Genomic DNA, 18,630 nt, shown 5'->3' on the forward strand with positions numbered 1-18,630 from the left:
TCTGTGATACAACTTTATACACCCTCAAGAAGGTCAAGTTCAAAGATAGAAACTTCGGTTGTAAAATTTCGTTGCATTTTGGTCCACCTTTAAACTTATCTGACAAATTAGAATTTTTAAGTTTTATGGTAAGCTGATGACAGACATGTTTTAGAGGGAACTAGATTGTGTGTACATTCCAATAATACTATTATGGGTGCTTCTTAAGGTGATCCATTGAATATTCAACAAATCTCGCGTAACATTTGAAAAGGGCCTATGTCCAAAATGTAAACAATCCAGAAAATGAATTGTAAATTTTTCCGCCAGTATTTAATTCCTATATAAATAGATTGAAGTATTTTAGGCATTTATATTGTTCACAATAACAGTAGTAACTATATCTCAGTACACAACATCCAAAACATGCGAAACGTTTTCAAAAATACATGAAAATCGATAAAAATTTAATATCACAGTAATAAGCCTTTTTGTGAATCTTTAAATGGTTAGGCCCTTTTTGTTAAGCCGTTGTGCTTGTCATCATAAATTGTAGGCCCTTTGCTAAGCCTTTTCTTAACGTCAAATAAATCATCGGCCCTGCCTCAAGCAGTAGGGCTTAGCTTTGATTTGAAATTTTTCAATCATCGGCCCTTCTACGTCGCTAGGCTTATGAATGGAACCTCATCGAACGAAAAAAAAAATATATGTTAGGCCCGAGGTTAGGCCGTTTTAGCATGAATGATTGGAAAAATTTGGTGGATCGGCCGTTTTTAAAATCAAGTTATTTTTAATGATTTTTATCGATAATGCGGAACATTCCTATACGACTGGTAGCTAATTACCAGTGCTACAGAATGGTATCAAAAATCGGTTTGTTTACATTTTGGACATAGGCCCTTTTCAAATGTTACGCGAGAAATGGTCGTCATCATGACTGATACATACTATCACATCTAGTTTTTTAGAGCTCAAATCTCGTACACTGGTGCTTCTTGGCTAATGAAATAGGAACTCTCGGTTTGCTGCTCTGGAGCAAGTGTAAAATAAGGCTTCCACAGCAATTTACATTAAAGGGGCGCATGAATTTAGGGTGGGTGGACATATGCTAATTCAATAAGTAACCAGCTCTAAATTTATCATGACAGTCTGCTAGAAGTTTTCGCTAATGTCAGATGGACAGACGCTAATGGTCAAAAATGTCACGTTATCTCAGATATTGCATCATGATTGATACAACCTTTGGCCGTGTAACTTTAAGCTTGTCGTCTGATATGTGATTGACTTGTGGTGGAATTCATGCTTCGAATAAATAAACCACATTATTCGATCAGTGAAACTGACGTTTACTGCCACTCGAACTTCAAAATAAATCAATAATTTGAGTTTTTTCTAGAACCTCGAGAAAAGTGCCAAAATTTGTACGTTTTATAAAAAAATAGTAATGTAGTTTTGAGAAATCGCTGGTCGATAGTCACGCCAAACTGCTTTGACAAAGTGATCCATTGGACAACGCATTGAAAAGAGTGCCGGAGAAAGGAATTGAAAGCCAAAATAAGGCTTATTTTCAACTCGAAAAGTCAAAGCTTCTTTCATTAAATGAGGTGAGCAAAGCAATGACAGGAAAATGCACAATTCTTCTCGGATTTTTCTTGAACATATATCCAGAATTTGGTTTGAATACGCTTCTACACTGAGATTATTAATCAAACGAATTTCATAGAAATATCGTATGATTTTTTGCGACAAGATTTTATGTTGAATTTCATACGACCGAACTATGAAGAATTTTCAGTTTTTTGTCAATCAGCCATCGTATGATTTTTCATGCATATAACTATGAATCTCAATTTAAACGAACGATAGCTATCATAGGATATTACGAACAATTTCATTTGTCATTTCATATGAAACTCATAAAGGATATGAATGAAAAATATAGTTTGAGTTGATTAATTACTTTATTAGTGATGGTGACGACTAGTTCTTGAGTGATTTGCTTAGTTTAACGGCTTTCTAAGTCTTAATCTCACTCTAACGACAACGATTTATTCTGCCCGACGTTTCCGCCATAGACCATGAACTAAAACCTATGACTGAAGCGTCGGGCAGATCTTTAGAGTGATATTAAGACTGAGAGCGCCGTTGAACCAAGCAATTATTTATTATATTTATTATATTATATATATTATATTGAGACTCCGAGGCAGCTCGTGTTTTCTGTAACTGTGGTAGCTGTCGTCGACCCTGATGCTATTGGGAAAGGTGGAGCTACAGCAATAGATACAGTTTTGCTAACTGGAGTAGCAGCTTTAAACGGTTTTCCAGTTCGTCAATTTGTGGTAGCTGAGGATTGAAAATGAAACCGATTAGTTTTAATTTTTTAAGAAATTTTGTTGTTTGTTTTGCCCTACATTTTCCAAGGACTTCAGTGTCTTTCTTTTCTGCAGCACTTTAGCGTAATTTTCTGTCAACCCTGTTGCCTTGAACACAGCTGGAATAGAAGATCCCAGTTAAATTATTGAAGCTGTGGCAGGAAGAAAAGCTGATTTGGATATTGATGGTGGTTCCAATTTCTTTAAACAAACAATGTTAAGTTAGGTAAGGTTTTCTTTATTAGGGAAGCTTTTAGCTCGAGGCTGGATTACCTTCGGTACTGTAAAAAATAACGAGCCAACTGAGAACTTTATACTTACGATTTTGCGAGTAGTTTTGTTTGTACTCGTGTCCGATTCCTGTTCAAAAAAATTTACTGTTGTATTAAATTATCAACACAAAAACAAAACATATATCTGACACTTACCCGTCCGCAGCAGCTTGCTTAACTGTCTACAAATGTAAATAAAGTTGTAAACTACAATGAAACAATACGAATTAAATTTACTTACAGGTTTACGGAGCCTTGCGCCACGTCTTAAAGCTGAATCCGCCATCTTGTGTTTTGTTGTTGTTTTGATTTACACTGTTTAAATAAATTTCATACGATCATCGTATGATTTTTTGCCGTAAGCTGAACCAAAATAATTCATACGATGTGTTTATGAAATTTTAATGTTTTTCGTATACCTTTTGTTGTATCAAATTATGAATACTATTGATGGAGTATGAAAACATAAGATAATTATGAAATTGATTCAGGCTCGTGTTTGCATACGTTCATACGATGTAGTTTATGAAATTTGTAGGAATAATTATCTCAGGGATAGTGTTTTTTTTGTGTGTCTCCAACATAATTGATAAGTCTGCTCAAAACCAGTACGCAATTTTCTTTAGAATTCATCTGAAGCTCGTTTTACTATAGCCTTCGAATTATCTTATTTTTATCTTGGTATTCTAGAAAACACCCATTGAGTTCTTCCTGGAGCTCCCTTGGAATTCTCCTCAGACTCCCTTTGAAGTACACCTCTAAATTCTACCCCTTACTACGCACCTATACTAAAAAATATAGGCATGACAATAAATTTTAGTAGCTACACACTTATATGTTTAGAAAGCATGTCAACATTGAAAGGAACAATTACATTGCAAAACGTGCAACAAGCATCCCTATCTAGCGTCATACGCACTACCATCGCCTTGCACGCCACGTCCGTTTAATTTCCATATTAGCTTAATTGATAACAGATATGTGATAATATCCGATTGATAATTAGATTAATCTATCGTTTGACACTAATTTGTTTTATAATTTTCTTGCCCGGTCGGTTTCGGACCGCAAGGCGAACAATTGATGCGTCCGTGCAGTGCCGGTGGTGACCGAGTCCGAAACGAGCAGAACGCGGTTTGGCGCGTAGTTTTCGTGTCATTGTAAATTGATTGAGATTGCTTCCGTCTTCGCCACCCACCAAAACGCCACCCGTCCACCGTTTATCGCTATCAGTCTCGTCGCGTGGCGCTCGTCACCAAACCAACATCAAATTGAATGTATTGCAGCGAAAGTTTCCTCTATTAGCCCGTTCCGTTTTATGACTTTCACATCGCCCTAAAACGTTCTTCCGTTTTCTCCGTATCTTCTCTATTCCAGAAATACAAGGACTACGATTTGGACGTTAATCGCAAGGATGGAATCCTACTGCTACGTGAGCTGGCGACCGAGGTGAAGAATTTTATGGATTTTAAAATGAACGCCGTCATGGTAAGTAAACGAGAACGTTACGTTGCCCAGTGTTTTTCTAACACTGTTTTATTTTACTGATGATGTTCACCCACCACTGAACTTTGACTTGCAAACGATATAGAACAGCAGCAGCCCATTAGCGATTGTCGTTTTTTTTTCCTAACGCGAAGGAGTTGGGGATGATGGAATTCAGCTGAGCTTGTTGAGTCAGTTTATGGTTTGGTTTTATTGCTGTTCCTACGATTAGCTTTAAAATATGCCAAGGCTGTTTGGTGATCCATCAACGTTGTTTGTGTGTTGGTAATGGAATGCTCGTGGCACAGTTGGTTTTACTGGAAATAATTATTCACGAGCGATGAACTTCATCGAACGATTTGAAGCGAGAGAATGTATTCTACGGACCATATAAACTGCCGTTATGGAATTAACGATTCAGTACTTTTCCCAATTTCATCATGATTCATAGGGCAGATTTTTGAATTTAGTGTTCTCTTTAAGATCACAGAATCCGTTTTCACAACTTTCACATTGGGATAAGAGGTTTTTATCGATTAAGGGCCGTTTTCTTCACCTCCGCCTAAGCCTTAAACCAGATATAACCATATGAGTAATCATGGTTTAAGACTTAAGCACAAGTGAAGAAATCCCATATGACACAGTTTTCCACAAAAAATCTCAAACTAAAATTAGTCCTGATTAAGATATTCTGGATCGAAAACTTGAAGATGATAGAACTGTTATCTACAATTTTTCTTGTAGATTTAAAAACCAAAACCAAATTACTAATTATTCAAGATCTTTAGACTTCTTCGCAAATCTAGACTTTTATGAGAGTTTCGGTGCTTAATCGAAGTAACTGGAATTGCCCTAAAGAGCTCTGAATCAATACTTCCTTGAACCTCATGGAACATTCTTTGAAATTTCTAAACTTACCTGAAGTTCAATAAGTTTTCAAGAAGTTCTTGGAACTTCTTTTACGTTTCAATAACTTTCCTGATATTCAAATTTCCAGGCATTTTTGGATCATTCCTGAAATTCTTGGAATGTTCTATAATTATTGAAACTTCTTGAACGTTCTTCCGGTAGCGACCTACTAACATTTTGGATTTCACCAGTACATGCATCACCGCGATGGAGGATAAGGCACAAGTTGACGTCATACACGGTTCGAAAAAGTAGTGTAAATTTCTGTTCAATATGATGCACATAAATGGAGCGTCACATATCATATAAATTTACATTATAAATCATGTAAAGTTCTGAGACATTTCATACGATGTTGCAAATATTGTACACAAAAGCCCATATTTGTAAACAACATTGCTTACAAGTTGCTCGTTTGCGTGAAATAAAATACAACTTTACGTGAATGCATGTTTACATCTCAATTAAAATTAAGAATTTTTTGGTGTGTATATACTGATCTGAAAGCCGCATTCGACTAAATCGACCAGAAGGTTTTGTTATGCAAGCTTTTCCGACTAGCAGCATCCGAGCAACTTAGGTCGTGGTTACATTCCTGCTTGACTGGAGGAACTTTTCGAGTACGACTAGGATCTTGTGTCTTCTACGTTTACCAGCACCTCTGGAGTACCTCAGGGAAGTAACCTGGGTCCATTTTTGTTTAAGTTATTCTTCAACGATGTAGCAGCTTTGTTGGGAGTTAAATGCAAGCTCGTTTATGCAGATGATCTTAAGCTATACGTCATAGTTCACTCGATTGAGGATTGTTATCGTCTTCAAGCTCTGCTAGATTTGTTTGTGGATTGGTGCCGTCGCAATAAGCTCATCATCAGCGTTCCAAAGTGTGCAGTGATGACGTTTCACCGCTCTTAGAGTTCAATCCTTTACGACTACTGCATTGACAATGTAACGCTTCGCAGAGTAGAACGTATGACTAATCTTGGTGTTCTTTTGGACCCAAAGTTGACCTTCAATCTTCACTATTCCTCGATAATCTCTAAGGCGAATCGTCAACTGGGATTTATTTCGAAGATTGCACGAGATTTCAAAGACCCTCACTGCTTGAAGGAACTATATTGCTCTTTAGTTCGGCCCATACTTGAGAATGCATCCGTGGTCTGGTCTCCATATGAGCTAGTGTGGAATCTCCGAATAGAACGTGTTCAGAAAACATTTTTGAGGTTTGCTTTGTGCAGCTTGCCGTGATTCCAACCAAGATTACATCGGACTGCATATGGATACCATGAGCCAATGTCTGCGATGATTCAGGCATTCTCCGGTGTGGAAGAAGCATTTGAATTCGGAGAAACATCGAACCAATTTCGAAACCGATTGAGAATATTGTGATTATTTTGGTAATCTGTTTATCTGTTGCTTTTTTGTGTATTATCTATGTTTTATTCATTAAGACTTCTACTCTACTACTGTCAGTTGAATTACAATAAATAAATAAATAAATAATTAAATAAATAAATAATGAACCTGCTTAAAAATCTCCATTTCAGAACTGCCCAAAGTTATGCAACTTCTTTTAAGATCTTAAAACTCAACTGAAGTTTTGATATATTCAGTAAAGTTCACGTAATTTTCTTGATTTTAATGGAACTGTTCTGAAACTTATTGATCTTAAGTGAAGCTCTCGAAATTTTCTTGAAATCTATTGACAGCTATTGGAACTCATTATAACAAGTTTTTAAACTGTTCCGGATGTTTTTAAAGGTCTCAGGATCTACCATGGAATTTTCGGAACTTCCTTTAAAATTGTGGAATTTCCATGAAATTCTCAGAACTTCTTGAAATATCCTGGAATATTGAAGATGGTAATGGAACGTTAATGGACATTACAGTTTCAAATTTCGATGTAGCACTACGTCTGTGATTTCTATATGGGGGTACACTTTGTGAAAACCGAAAATGGAACATGTAACAAAATTTTGAAAGATTTTGAACATTAATAACTCCCCAAGTAACAATTCAGTAACCATTTGGCATCCACTCTGATTTATGATGGTTTTATAACGGCAATGAACATTCCCATTTAGTATAAATACAGCATTTAAAAGTGTAAAACATTCCTGCTTAGTAATTCAGCTTTTTGCTGTTTTAAAAACCTTTTATAGTCTGGCAAGAAAGTCAAACACTGCCTTGTTTTAAAAATAAATTTAAAACTGTTCTCAATCCCTCTTTAAAACTGCTCTGTAATTCAAGCATAAACGTCATTAGCAATTGTTTATTAATGTCTTGATAAAATACTTTATAAACGTGTTCTATCATTATAAAAGCAACCGTAAAACCACTAGGTTTTGCATTAGAGCAAAAAACCTTTATTGTTGCTTTTTAGGCTTTTTAAAGTGCATCATGAACTCCCCAATTACTTTGTTTACAAATTGAGCTAAAAGATGGTTCCTCATAGTTAATAAAAGCCAAATTTATGCAAGGAAATCTTGAAGGATAGACGAAGTAGGATGAAAAAATCAAGTCAATTTCAGCACAATTTACTTCTTTAGAAGAACCAGCACACCACCAACGACTGACCATCTAGCGGAGAAGAGTAAAGTAAGCGGGGCCCTCGGACTCATAAAACATTGTCGAAAGTTGAAAAACATACCAGCCTTCTCCAGATCTTGCGGTGACAATCGAAATAACAACCGACAGCAAACCACTGAACCTGTTAGTTAGTGGAGATTAGCTGCTTTCCGATCCAAAGCAGCGATTTTATTCGGCGAAAGAATCAACTCTTCAAAAATTTCATTCCAGCGTACATCCCTGCATCATTGGATGGTGCACTTCTGTAACCATCCGGAAGGGGATATTTTCGGGAACGATTGCGCTTCCAGCTGTTCGAATTGCGAAATGTTGTAAAACAGTATCGTAAACTATCTGAGTAACAGCTCCCAATCCATCGCATCGGGAGAAAACCGCCTGGAAGAATCCTGGATCTCACAGCGCAACTATCGAAAGATAAACAAACTTTGACGTTTAACTTTTTGCAGCCAACTTTGCCTCCATAAATGCTGCCATAAATTTGAACGGGTTAGGATCAAGCAAAATGGCTTTAGATAAATACTATTCAGCCTGCAAGTTTTCTCCATAGAAGCCTTTTTTAAACCTTTTGAATTTGTTAGGGATTTATTGAAAGCAAAACAACTTTTTCACAAATGACCCATGCATATCATCTTTTATGCCTCCGCCATGTTACAATTTGTTTGCTAGTTTTTTTTTACAATTTTCGGTTTTCAATCTATAGTTCCTTGGATATAACTGTATTTTGGTAAATTTAGCAATGAGGAAACATTTAAATGCGAAAATCATTAAAACAATCTCGGTCTAGCTTGATCTAAAAAATAATTATTTTTTTTTAATGCAAAATAATTAGTCAAATCGACGTTTTACGAGGGCGCACTTATTTTTTTTCGATGTTTTCACGTACATTTCACATAAAATTCAATAAGGCACTTAAAACTAGGCCACTGAATGAGAACTATTGTAATAAATTTGGATATTCAACAAGATTTTTATACCATCAGTTTATATTTTAATTACTTTAATAAAATTGGATTCATAAATCCTTTTCTATCTTGATTGATGCTTTCCTAGTGGATTCAGCATGCGGCTAGGGGAAATGGCTCGGAAAGGGTTTTTATTGTTGCTAAATAGCTTTTATTGTAGCTTTCAAATGGTTCTCAATGCGTTCGTTTAAAAACCATTTGCAGTAAATCAATCTTGAAGAGCTTCGAGAATACACCCTTCAGCACCTTCTCCAGGGTGGGCCAACTAGACATATTCTAGTCTAAATGAGGTTTTGGTGGATGCATTAATGACAAAACAGCCTTGACCAGAGTTTTATGAATGTTGTTTTATAGTTGCTTTGTAGTATTTCATAAAACTTAAAATGTTACTTGGGTCAGCTGCCCCTGAACCAATTTCCATAATTTTATCACCAATCGATCAGCAATATTTTCACGCAGCAATAACAATGCTTCCATGCTTCCGACTGATGATTTTCAACAAAAAAACTTTTGAAAATGTGGTAATGTCAAGCATTGTCTAATGCACAAATGTTTTCATGAAATAAACGTTCTTCCCAAACCCAGTCGACATAATCGAGTACCAGTTGGTTGCACATCATTCTGATTTAACCTGAAAAGATATAAAAGAGCGCTGTCTAGCCTCAACTCATTTTCGCTTCGGACGGCGTAGTGAGCAGGCAGCAGAAGCAGCAGTAGGAAGGTGGTGGCAGGTTAGGTAGTCCACTCTTCTACTCAACAAGCAACAATGACTGGTCGTGGCAAAGGAGGATGCGGTCTTGGTACAGAAGGCGCCAAGCGTCATCGCAAGGTTCTTCGTGATAACCGCCATCCGTCGTCTGGATCGCCGTAGCGGTGTCAAACGTGTCTCCGGTCTACGAGGTGTGCTGAAGGTGTTCCTGGAAAATGAGATCCGTGATGCTGTCACCTACTCTGAACTCTGAACACGCCAAGCGTAAGCGGCCATGGATGCCGTCTACGCTTTGAAGCGACAGATGCACTTTATACGGTTTCGGAGGTTAAATCATCACCAACTTTGGCAACAAAACGGCCCTTTTCAGGGCCAACAAACTTATTACAGTAAAGAGTTGGAATAGAATTTGTCTGTGCCTGTTTGTCCATATTCAGAACCACACGCCTCCAACGACCACACAATATGCTCTCCAGAGTTGTAATCTTGTAACCAAACATCAGTGTTGGCAAAATCAGCAATCAATTGATATTTTTCCGCTCTCATACGCTCGCAATATGACGCGTTATATTGGAACAGAATATCATGCTTGATATTGATTTTACAAGCTCCTTTGATATTGCGAGACTATTCACAACGTGCAAAAATCAAGCTCAGAGTTGACTCGACCCAAAAATGATTCCGTTGCACATCGTTTTCTTATAAAGAGAAAGTATAGTTTGCTATCTCTTTTTACTCTTCACCGATGGCAGACATGAAGTGACTGCTGTCAGCCGTTATGGAAGTTTCGGTTGCGTTCGGGTATAAATCAAAAATCATGACACTCAATCTCACCACAGTTTGTTGAGATTTGCAGCTGATGAGTTTTGTTAGCTTGATATTCCGAGCTGCGATATCACAGCTTTGTCTACGAAAATCAAGCGTGATCTTGGGCTTAGGTGAGATTTGATTTTTTGATATTTTCCCAACACTGCCAAACATAGAAGCAGGGGTGCAAGTGATTTTGATCGACTTTCTGTTTCGTTAATAACTCGTTAATTGCCCTTTGCTTTCAAGGTATCGACATTGGCAAACTACGCAAAAGGAGAGTGTTGCTACTTGAACTCAGATGGAAGGATTCTGTGTAGTTAACCGGCGTGTGCAAAAAAAAGGCAATCAAAATTTCATTTTTTGATTGTTTCCCAAACACAGACATCATATCGAAACACCATCGCGATTATGCATTGTAACATACTCTGTAAATTCCAATTGGTACAGTAAGTGCTTCATTGTCTACACTCCGCGTTGGATAGAGGCAATATTCGAAATAAAATAAGTGTTTATTGAGAAATTCAAAATGTCTCAACACATGGCTGCTTAATATCTCCGCGATTATCGGAAGCGTGTGAGAGATCAGAAAGCATTGTCGAGCCAACAATTACCGGCCAAAGGTAATGCGTTGCCACCCGAGCAAAGCTGGAGATCAAATTGAAATCAAAATTTGCAGTTTGATGTAACTTATTTTGAATACTCCAGTTGATCTCATTTTGGTTGACTTAACGGTTAACACAGCAAAAATGAGAGCAAAATTTTACACTGTTGAAGCAAACGGAAAACTAACTCTGCTTTTAATAAAATCAATTTGATTACTCATTTTGCATTCATAATGTTTAATTGAATACGGGCCTGGTAAATGGATAGCATCCATGCTTCTCACGCTGAAAGACTGAAAGAGTCAAATCTCACTCCGGGCAAGTCACGAATGACTTAAAATGTGTTAAACAAAACGAATAAACAATAATCATTAGTTCAACAACAGATGAACTTAAATTAAATTTTAAACTAGACGTTAACAGCAGAACTTCAAGTTAAGTTGCTTTCATTTTAAAAGTCTTGACTGTATAATGAAAGCACAATATGATATCAGACTTATGTCGCGACAATTGAAACCAAAATGAGTTTTCATATGATAGGAACTACAAACTTTAATATCGATTTGCTTTCATTTTGTTAGCCGACTTTGCTCGGGCAACTACTAATTGACTCGCTGGCACGCTCAACATTGGTTTTGAATGATAGATTTTTATCCCAGTTTCATGCCGTCCACATTTCATGTTTCTGGGAAAACAATGTTCAGAAAAACGGGTTATTCCGATAAAAAACATTCCGGGAAATGTCAAAATCACAGCTCGCACTTAACAACTGCGTTAAAACAACAAACGGTCCTTTTCAGGGCCACCATTTGAAAAACAACCGGCCCTTTTCAGAGTCACCAATTAAAAAAACGGAAAGAGTTAAGATAATAGATGATCGATCAATTAAAAGAACTAAATGCTCTTCACATTTGTTCCGTCCACTAGCGGTCCTACATCAAGCTTCCGTGGAATTCATTGTAACCTTTCCGTCCCGGATTATTTTACTGTCATCAATTTTGTTGTTCACTTGGCTCTCATTTTTTTACCGGTTCAAACCCTGCAAATAATCGAGAAATTATCTCAATTCCATAAGTCACACCGGATTTACAAGGAAATTCCCTGAGGTCTGTCCAATCTGAGACATTTTCCTTTTTTTCCAATATGAACATAGTATTTTTCGTGGTCAAATCATAAACGAATCGTATATATGCAAGTAATTGCCATGTATACCGGATATTAAAGGTTCTCCAAATCGTCCTGGAGTTCAGTTGATTTTTTCTACTATATCAACCAAGACTGCAATAATGTCTCTAGTATCGAAATATGTCCAAACAGATTCAAAGTGTCTATATGGATTGTACCCGACCTATTGTTGCGTATACAAGATGTTATAGGTTCTGAAATCATTCTGGAGATCAGATTATTTTCCTACTAGATCACCCAAGACTAATTGAATATCTGTAGTATCGAAATATGCCCAAACAAATTTGCAGTGTCTATGTGGATCATGGAAACCTATTTCCGCGTATGCCAAATGTTCTAGGATTTCCAAATCAATATGTCGATACTACAGATATTATCCTAGTCTTTGTTGATCTAGTAAAACAAATCATCTGAACTGCAGAACGATTTGGAGAACCTAGATCATCTGGTATACGTGGAAATAATTCATCATTATCCATATAGACAATATGAATCTGTTTGGATATGTTTCGATACTACAGACTTTATCCCAGTCATAGTTGATCTAGTAGAATAAATCAGCTGAACTCCAGAACGATTTGGAGAATTTAAAACATCTGCTATACATGACAAAAGTTCATGCATGATCCACATAAACACTGTGCATTAGACTGATGCAAAATTTGACTGTTTAGCTCCACAGTGCTTAAATGGTTTCAAATCGGGTCCTGACTAGCCTCCCAAAGTTACAACTCATTTGGTTAGAAACAGACTTCGCACAAGCCATTTGAAGTTTACATGTAAATTACTATGGGAAATCTCAACTTTTTGTTCATTGCCTTCTAGTCTTTTTCCATATTGAGCTGCAAATCCGTTCGATAGCCATTCTTATAGAAATTTTTTTCAGCTACAACTTTGCTGAAGATCGTTTCTATGTAAAACGAGACAGGAAAAAGTTATAAATTATTTAAGAGATTGGTAAACTTATGACATGATCAAGCAGCTGCTCTGTAGGCAACACTGTATTTTGCAGTGTGACATAGTAGCCATGATTTTTGTGTCCTATTCAACGCCCCAGAAACACCAATGTTGCCTGCTGAGCAGTTGATTGAGCATGATCATAAGACATCAGTGCATTTAACCATTAATAACTTTCGATCCTTGCATTTAATCAAAAAGTGGTCTTGAGCAAAGTTGTAGCTGGGAAACTTTCCTACTCGTACAAATGAAAGCTTTTGAAGCAGACCGATATGGTGAATTATTAGATAGACATGAACAAAAATCTTGGTTTTAGCATAGTAATTCCCATACAAACTTCAAATGCCCTCCCCATGGACATGGAGGTTGACGGTACTGAAGCAAAGGGTTATGTTTAATTTCTTTATATTTGCAACGATGATGATTTCCTATAGTGACACATATCACCTTCTTAATGCTTCAGTATACCTCAAACGATTAATTCTTGGTTGTTAATAGAACTTCCTTGATGCAATCGGCTGCATTATGCAGACTGAGCAATTCTGATTATAGTATCAGATTTGTTCTGTATACAGAGGAACTGGGAGGGCTTATTAAAAACTTCTCACCAATAAAGTAATGATCTTCTTGTAAATTTTGCATATAATTTTATTAATATTTTATTTTATTTAAGCATATTATTTTTGTTACAGTCAATTTGCATTAGCATATGATACAAGAGATTTAATATTACTTGCTCGTTTTCGCGTAAAATAATCAATATTTATCTTACTTGTAATAACCTTTGAAAGTTTTTTTTCAAGTTTTTTTTTGTGATCTGAAAATTTACCCATTTTGGTTAGAAGTTTCGAAGCTAACGCATGTCCACAGGCCTAATAGAAAGATAGGCAGAACAAGTGTATCATTAAGAATGGTTGCATGCAGGGTTGCTTCCACTCACTTGCTATAGATGAGTGATTTTCGGAGTTTTGAATTCGTTAGATGTTGTAATGGAGATTTGTGCTGTTGGATGCGGGAGAAGATTGGAGGGCGGGTGTTTGACGCATAGAGCCTGTCAATTTCGCTTTCAGAGTGTCGCAGTCAGCGGTTTTATGATTCGTGAGCGCTCGCGATTCGTAGAATCGTTGATTCTGACTGCAAGTGGATTTGACGGGTTTTGTGTGTCGGACGCTTGCTTTTTGGCCTCTTCTTGTGTCTAATATGTGCAGAGTATCATTATAACGTCTAATGGTTTTGAGATTCCTGGTGGCGTGAAATATATTTGTGAGAATATCTTTTTGAGATTTTAGCAGTCACGTTTTGTTTGTAGTTTATATTTTATTTATTTCATGTAATTATCGTAAATAATAGTTATTCAAAGCGCTGTGGATTATAAGATGCTCGATGACCCTCGAGGGATCGATTTTGCTTACTGAGCAGAAAATCATGGATTTAACCCCAAGCTCTTCCACAGCACAATAAATCGCCACCATCATTTGTATATTTGATATTGAACATTAACCTCGGAAACTATTTGCATATCAAGCGAAAACGTAGTCCTGTATTGTCGCGAAGCGTTATGGTTCTGAGATGCTCGATGACCCTGGAGGGATCGTTTTTGTTTACTGAGCAGAAAATCATGGGTTTAATCCCAAGCTCTCCATCATGACTCTTAAAATTCATTATCACTAAACAAAATTAATATGTTCTTTCGATAGCCGGCTATCGAGAGATTAAATAAACAACAAATAAACAATACATACTTTTGGTTGCATCGCCAACTTGAGGTGAATCCTAACCGAATACCCTACCCAACCCTCCAACTCCGTAGCACTTATGAGGGTGTCGCTAAGTCGGTGGCCTCTCGTTAAGTAAGTACTACATCAACATTTCCTTCCCTATCCCTAGTTATGGTAAAGATGGGCGTGGCCGGGAATAGCGACAGTCATGCTTCTGTTACTCTTGTTTAGATTGGAACCAATGTTTACTCCTCAGCATTATTCCTGAAAGTAGTCTAACTGAGAATTTCAGAAGAGACGTGAGTGTCGCTAGTATCCAATCTACGAAGTATATCATAACAACGCTAACGCTAACGCTAACGCTAACGCTAACGCTAACGCTAGTAATTCCCATACAAACTTCAAATGGTTTGTGCCATCTCAGTTTCTCACCAAATGGGTTCAAATTTTGAGAGGTTAGTCAGGATCCGATTTGGAATCGTTTAAGTATTGTGGAACGAAAATTTTAAATTTTGCATCACTCTACTGTGCATCTGTCTGGAAATATTTCGATAATAAAGACATTGTCCCAATCTCGGTTGATCTAGTAGATCAAATTATCTGAACTTCAGGACGATTTAAAGAACCTTGAACATCTGGATTACTCGGAAATAGATCATGCATAATAGACACTTTGAATCTGATTGGACATTTTTCGATACTACAGACATTTTTTTTTTTTTTTTTTTATTATAGTTATTTTAACACTCTTGGGTCATTCGTGACTTGTCCGGGGGTGAGATTTGAACTCGTGACTTTGGCGTGATAGGTATGGATGTTAACCACTACGCTGGGGTCGCCCCCTACTACAGACATTATTGCAGTCTTGGTTGATCTAGTAGAACAAATCAACTGATGTCCCGGACGATGTGGAAAACCTATAATTTCCAGTATACATAGTAATAAGTCGTGCATGATCCAAAAAGTCACATACATACGATTCGGTAATTTGACAACGAAAAGGTTTATATTATAAATTAGAAAAGTGTAACTTATGAAACTCTGGTAATTTCTCGATTATGTGCAGGGTGTTTGGTTTGAATCGGTAAAAATTGAGAAAACTAGAGCCAAATTAACTACAACATTTAAGACAACAAAATACGTCAGAGACGCAAAGGTTAATTTTTAAGAAAGTTTGTATTTCAAATTAAAATGCTTTAATTTTTTAAAATGATGTTTCATCAAATCTAGGCCGGAATTATCAATAGAATCTCATAATGTAAGGTTGTTTTATTATGTTCACTAATTGCTCAGAATTTATACTATACATAAATAACTGAAGATTGTTTTTTTTTTCAAAGGTACAAACGATACTCCTTTAGCTCAGTCGGTAAAGGCGCAGATACAGAGCAAGTCCATGATGGAGGCGACTAAGTTCGATTCCCGTTCGGTCTATAAATTTTTCGGGTTGGAAAATTGGGGATAGGATGGTACAGGCATAGAAAGCTCACAATTAAAATGTGAAAGTACTTAAAAAAACACTTAGTTGAGAGCAAGCAAAAATCTAATATGCTATAAGCAATAAGCTTGAAATGCCATGTAGTAGTATACAAATGGTATGTTTAGGCAAAGAAAACATTTTTTTTTGTCGCGGATTAGTATTTGAAGTCGCGGATTTCTTTTGAGAAATCACGGATTTCGCGGATTAAATTTAGAAAATTTTGTAACAGCCCTGTACTTGTTAGATACAAGAAGAGCTTGAAATGCAAGCTCACTCTGAGTGAACGCTCGCTAACGAATCATAATCGCTGATTGCGACTATCTGAAAGCGAATTTGACAGATTTTATGAGTCAAACACTCGCCTTTCAAGCTCTTTTGTATCTAACAAGTACAAAATATCATTATAACATCTAATGATTTCAAAATTCAGAAAATCATTTTTTTTATAGCAAGTGAGTGGAAGCAACCCTGCTCGTAACTTCGTTTTGTTTTCTGGGCTGTGTTCTTCGAGCATCTGTAAAGTTCCTACCATTTTTCTGAAGCTAATCGAATGGCCCTGAAGTTCTCAAAATGTTTCTGAAGTCTACTAAACTTTCCTAATGTTTCCAAAATGTTATGAACCTTTATGAAACTGACATGAAGATCTTAGAACTTTCTCGATGCTGTCTGAACTTTCCTAATGATCTATGAACTTCCGTGCAGTATTCATAAATTTCTTGGAATCCTTGTGAAGCTTTTGAAATTTGCTTGATAATAATGAAACTGTCGTAAAGTTCTCTGATCTTCACCTTCATCAGGAAATTTTCTTGAAATTTATGGATCTGCATTGATGTTCTTCAGAATTTACCCTGTTAGGGATTTAAAAACTTCTCCAATATCCTTGATTTTACCGTAGTTCTCGGAACTTTCCTGCAGTTTTTAAAAAATCTCTGAACGTTTTGGTTTTTCTTTTTGGAACGTAACTGAAGTTTTCAAAATTGGTCTTAAGAGCTCTGAACTTCCCTGATTTTTCTAGAGTTCGCTGAGCTTTTCAGAACTTCTAAAGTTCCTGTATTTTTCCTGAAATAAATGGAAGTGTCTGGAAGTTCTTTTCACCACGTAGACAATACGTATAAAAACTGACCAACGCAGGTTGATACATTCACACGTCTGTGTCTAAAATATATGGAAATGTTTGGATTAAGTTTTCTTATGTAATTGGCAATGTACATATATTATTTTAATTGTTTGCGTTTTTTTTCAAGCATTTATTTTTATGTCTAAGGGTGGAGCAATATTCATAACTTCGAGAGCGCCTTGTGAAAAGCAATGGATAGGCGCATGTAGATCAATATTTCTGCGCCCAGTTACCTTTGATGTCGAATATCTAATATTATTTTTATGGCCAAAAAAATAAACAAATGCATTAAAAGCAGCGTAATGTCAGTTCATGCACTGTATTAATGATAATTTTGTCCTTTTCGGCAAGTAATATTACACCATATTTTTGACACGATTGTAGTGCATCCACATTGATGTTATATAATAATGATTTTTTTTATGTGTACAGTCCGTTTAAATAACTGCCGTTGCGTTTATTGTAAGTCACATATATAGAGGATGTAATAGCTTCATGTGATATCCATGTCATTTGTTTTACGTATAACAATAGTGAATCATGAGAGATGTAGTAGATCTAAAATATTTCAACCGAAATTTAATGCAAATATTACAATTACCTTACCCAACAAACAATCGCTTATTGAAGAAACGACTTCTTGACGATCTTCAACTTAATAATACTTGTACTATTTTTAATAATAGCTTCTGTTCAGGATTTGTTCACTAAAATCTGGAGAATTAATTAAACCACCACTTTAAACTACTTGGTGTTGGTTAAGGTATGTCGAAAAGCTTTTATTCGACTTCCATGAGTTGCAACAGAGCGTATTCGATAAAATTAGTTATTATTCAGCGTTATTGGACATCTTTGCTTCCTAAACAGCGATGATGTATGCGCTTGATTATCATGTTAAGTAACATTTAAAGTGGACACTCTTATACTTTTTTAAACGATTATTCAACTACGGGAAAATTTACCGGAAAATAATGAACGGTAGAGAGACAAGTGTTGCATTTTCTTTAGTGTTTGTTTTCATTATTTCTGACAAAGCATGCACCACACAGATATTAAACAAAATTATCACATACATATACATTAGACTGATGCAAAATTTGACTTTTTCGCTCCACAGTGCTTAAATGGTTTCAAATCGGGTCCTGATTAGCCTCCCAAAGTTACAACTCATTTGGTTAGGAACAGACTTCGCACAAGCCATTTGAAGTTTACATGTAAATTACTATGGGAAATCTCAACTTTTTGTTCATTGCCTTCTAGTCTTTTTTCATATTAAGCTGCGAAATAGTTCGATAGCCATTCTTAAAGAAAATTTTCTCAGCTACAACTTTGCTGAAGATTATTTCTATGTAAAGCGAGACAGGAAAAAGTTATTAATTATTTAAGAGATTGGTAAACTTATGACATGATCAAGCAGCTGCTCTGTAGGCAACACTGTATTTTGCAGTGTGACATAGTAGCCATGATTTTTGTGTCCTATTCAA

At 36.3% G+C, this 18,630-nt stretch overlaps 1 protein-coding gene across 1 annotated transcript in view; it reads left to right on the forward strand.

Moving 5' to 3' along the window:
• stol (stolid) overlaps positions 1-18,630 on the forward strand; it is a 214,417-nt gene that overhangs the window by 104,143 nt on the left and 91,644 nt on the right. The window contains exon 3 of the mRNA XM_065218619.1: positions 4,004-4,114. Coding sequence (XP_065074691.1) covers positions 4,004-4,114 — 111 coding nt within the window. The remainder of the gene's footprint in view (positions 1-4,003; positions 4,115-18,630) is intronic.

The sequence above is a fragment of the Ochlerotatus camptorhynchus genome, unplaced genomic scaffold (assembly GCF_037179485.1).
Source record: "Ochlerotatus camptorhynchus isolate MF236.1 unplaced genomic scaffold, CSIRO-AGI_Acam_v1.1 ptg000090l, whole genome shotgun sequence".
Lineage (NCBI taxonomy): Eukaryota > Metazoa > Arthropoda > Insecta > Diptera > Culicidae > Ochlerotatus > Ochlerotatus camptorhynchus.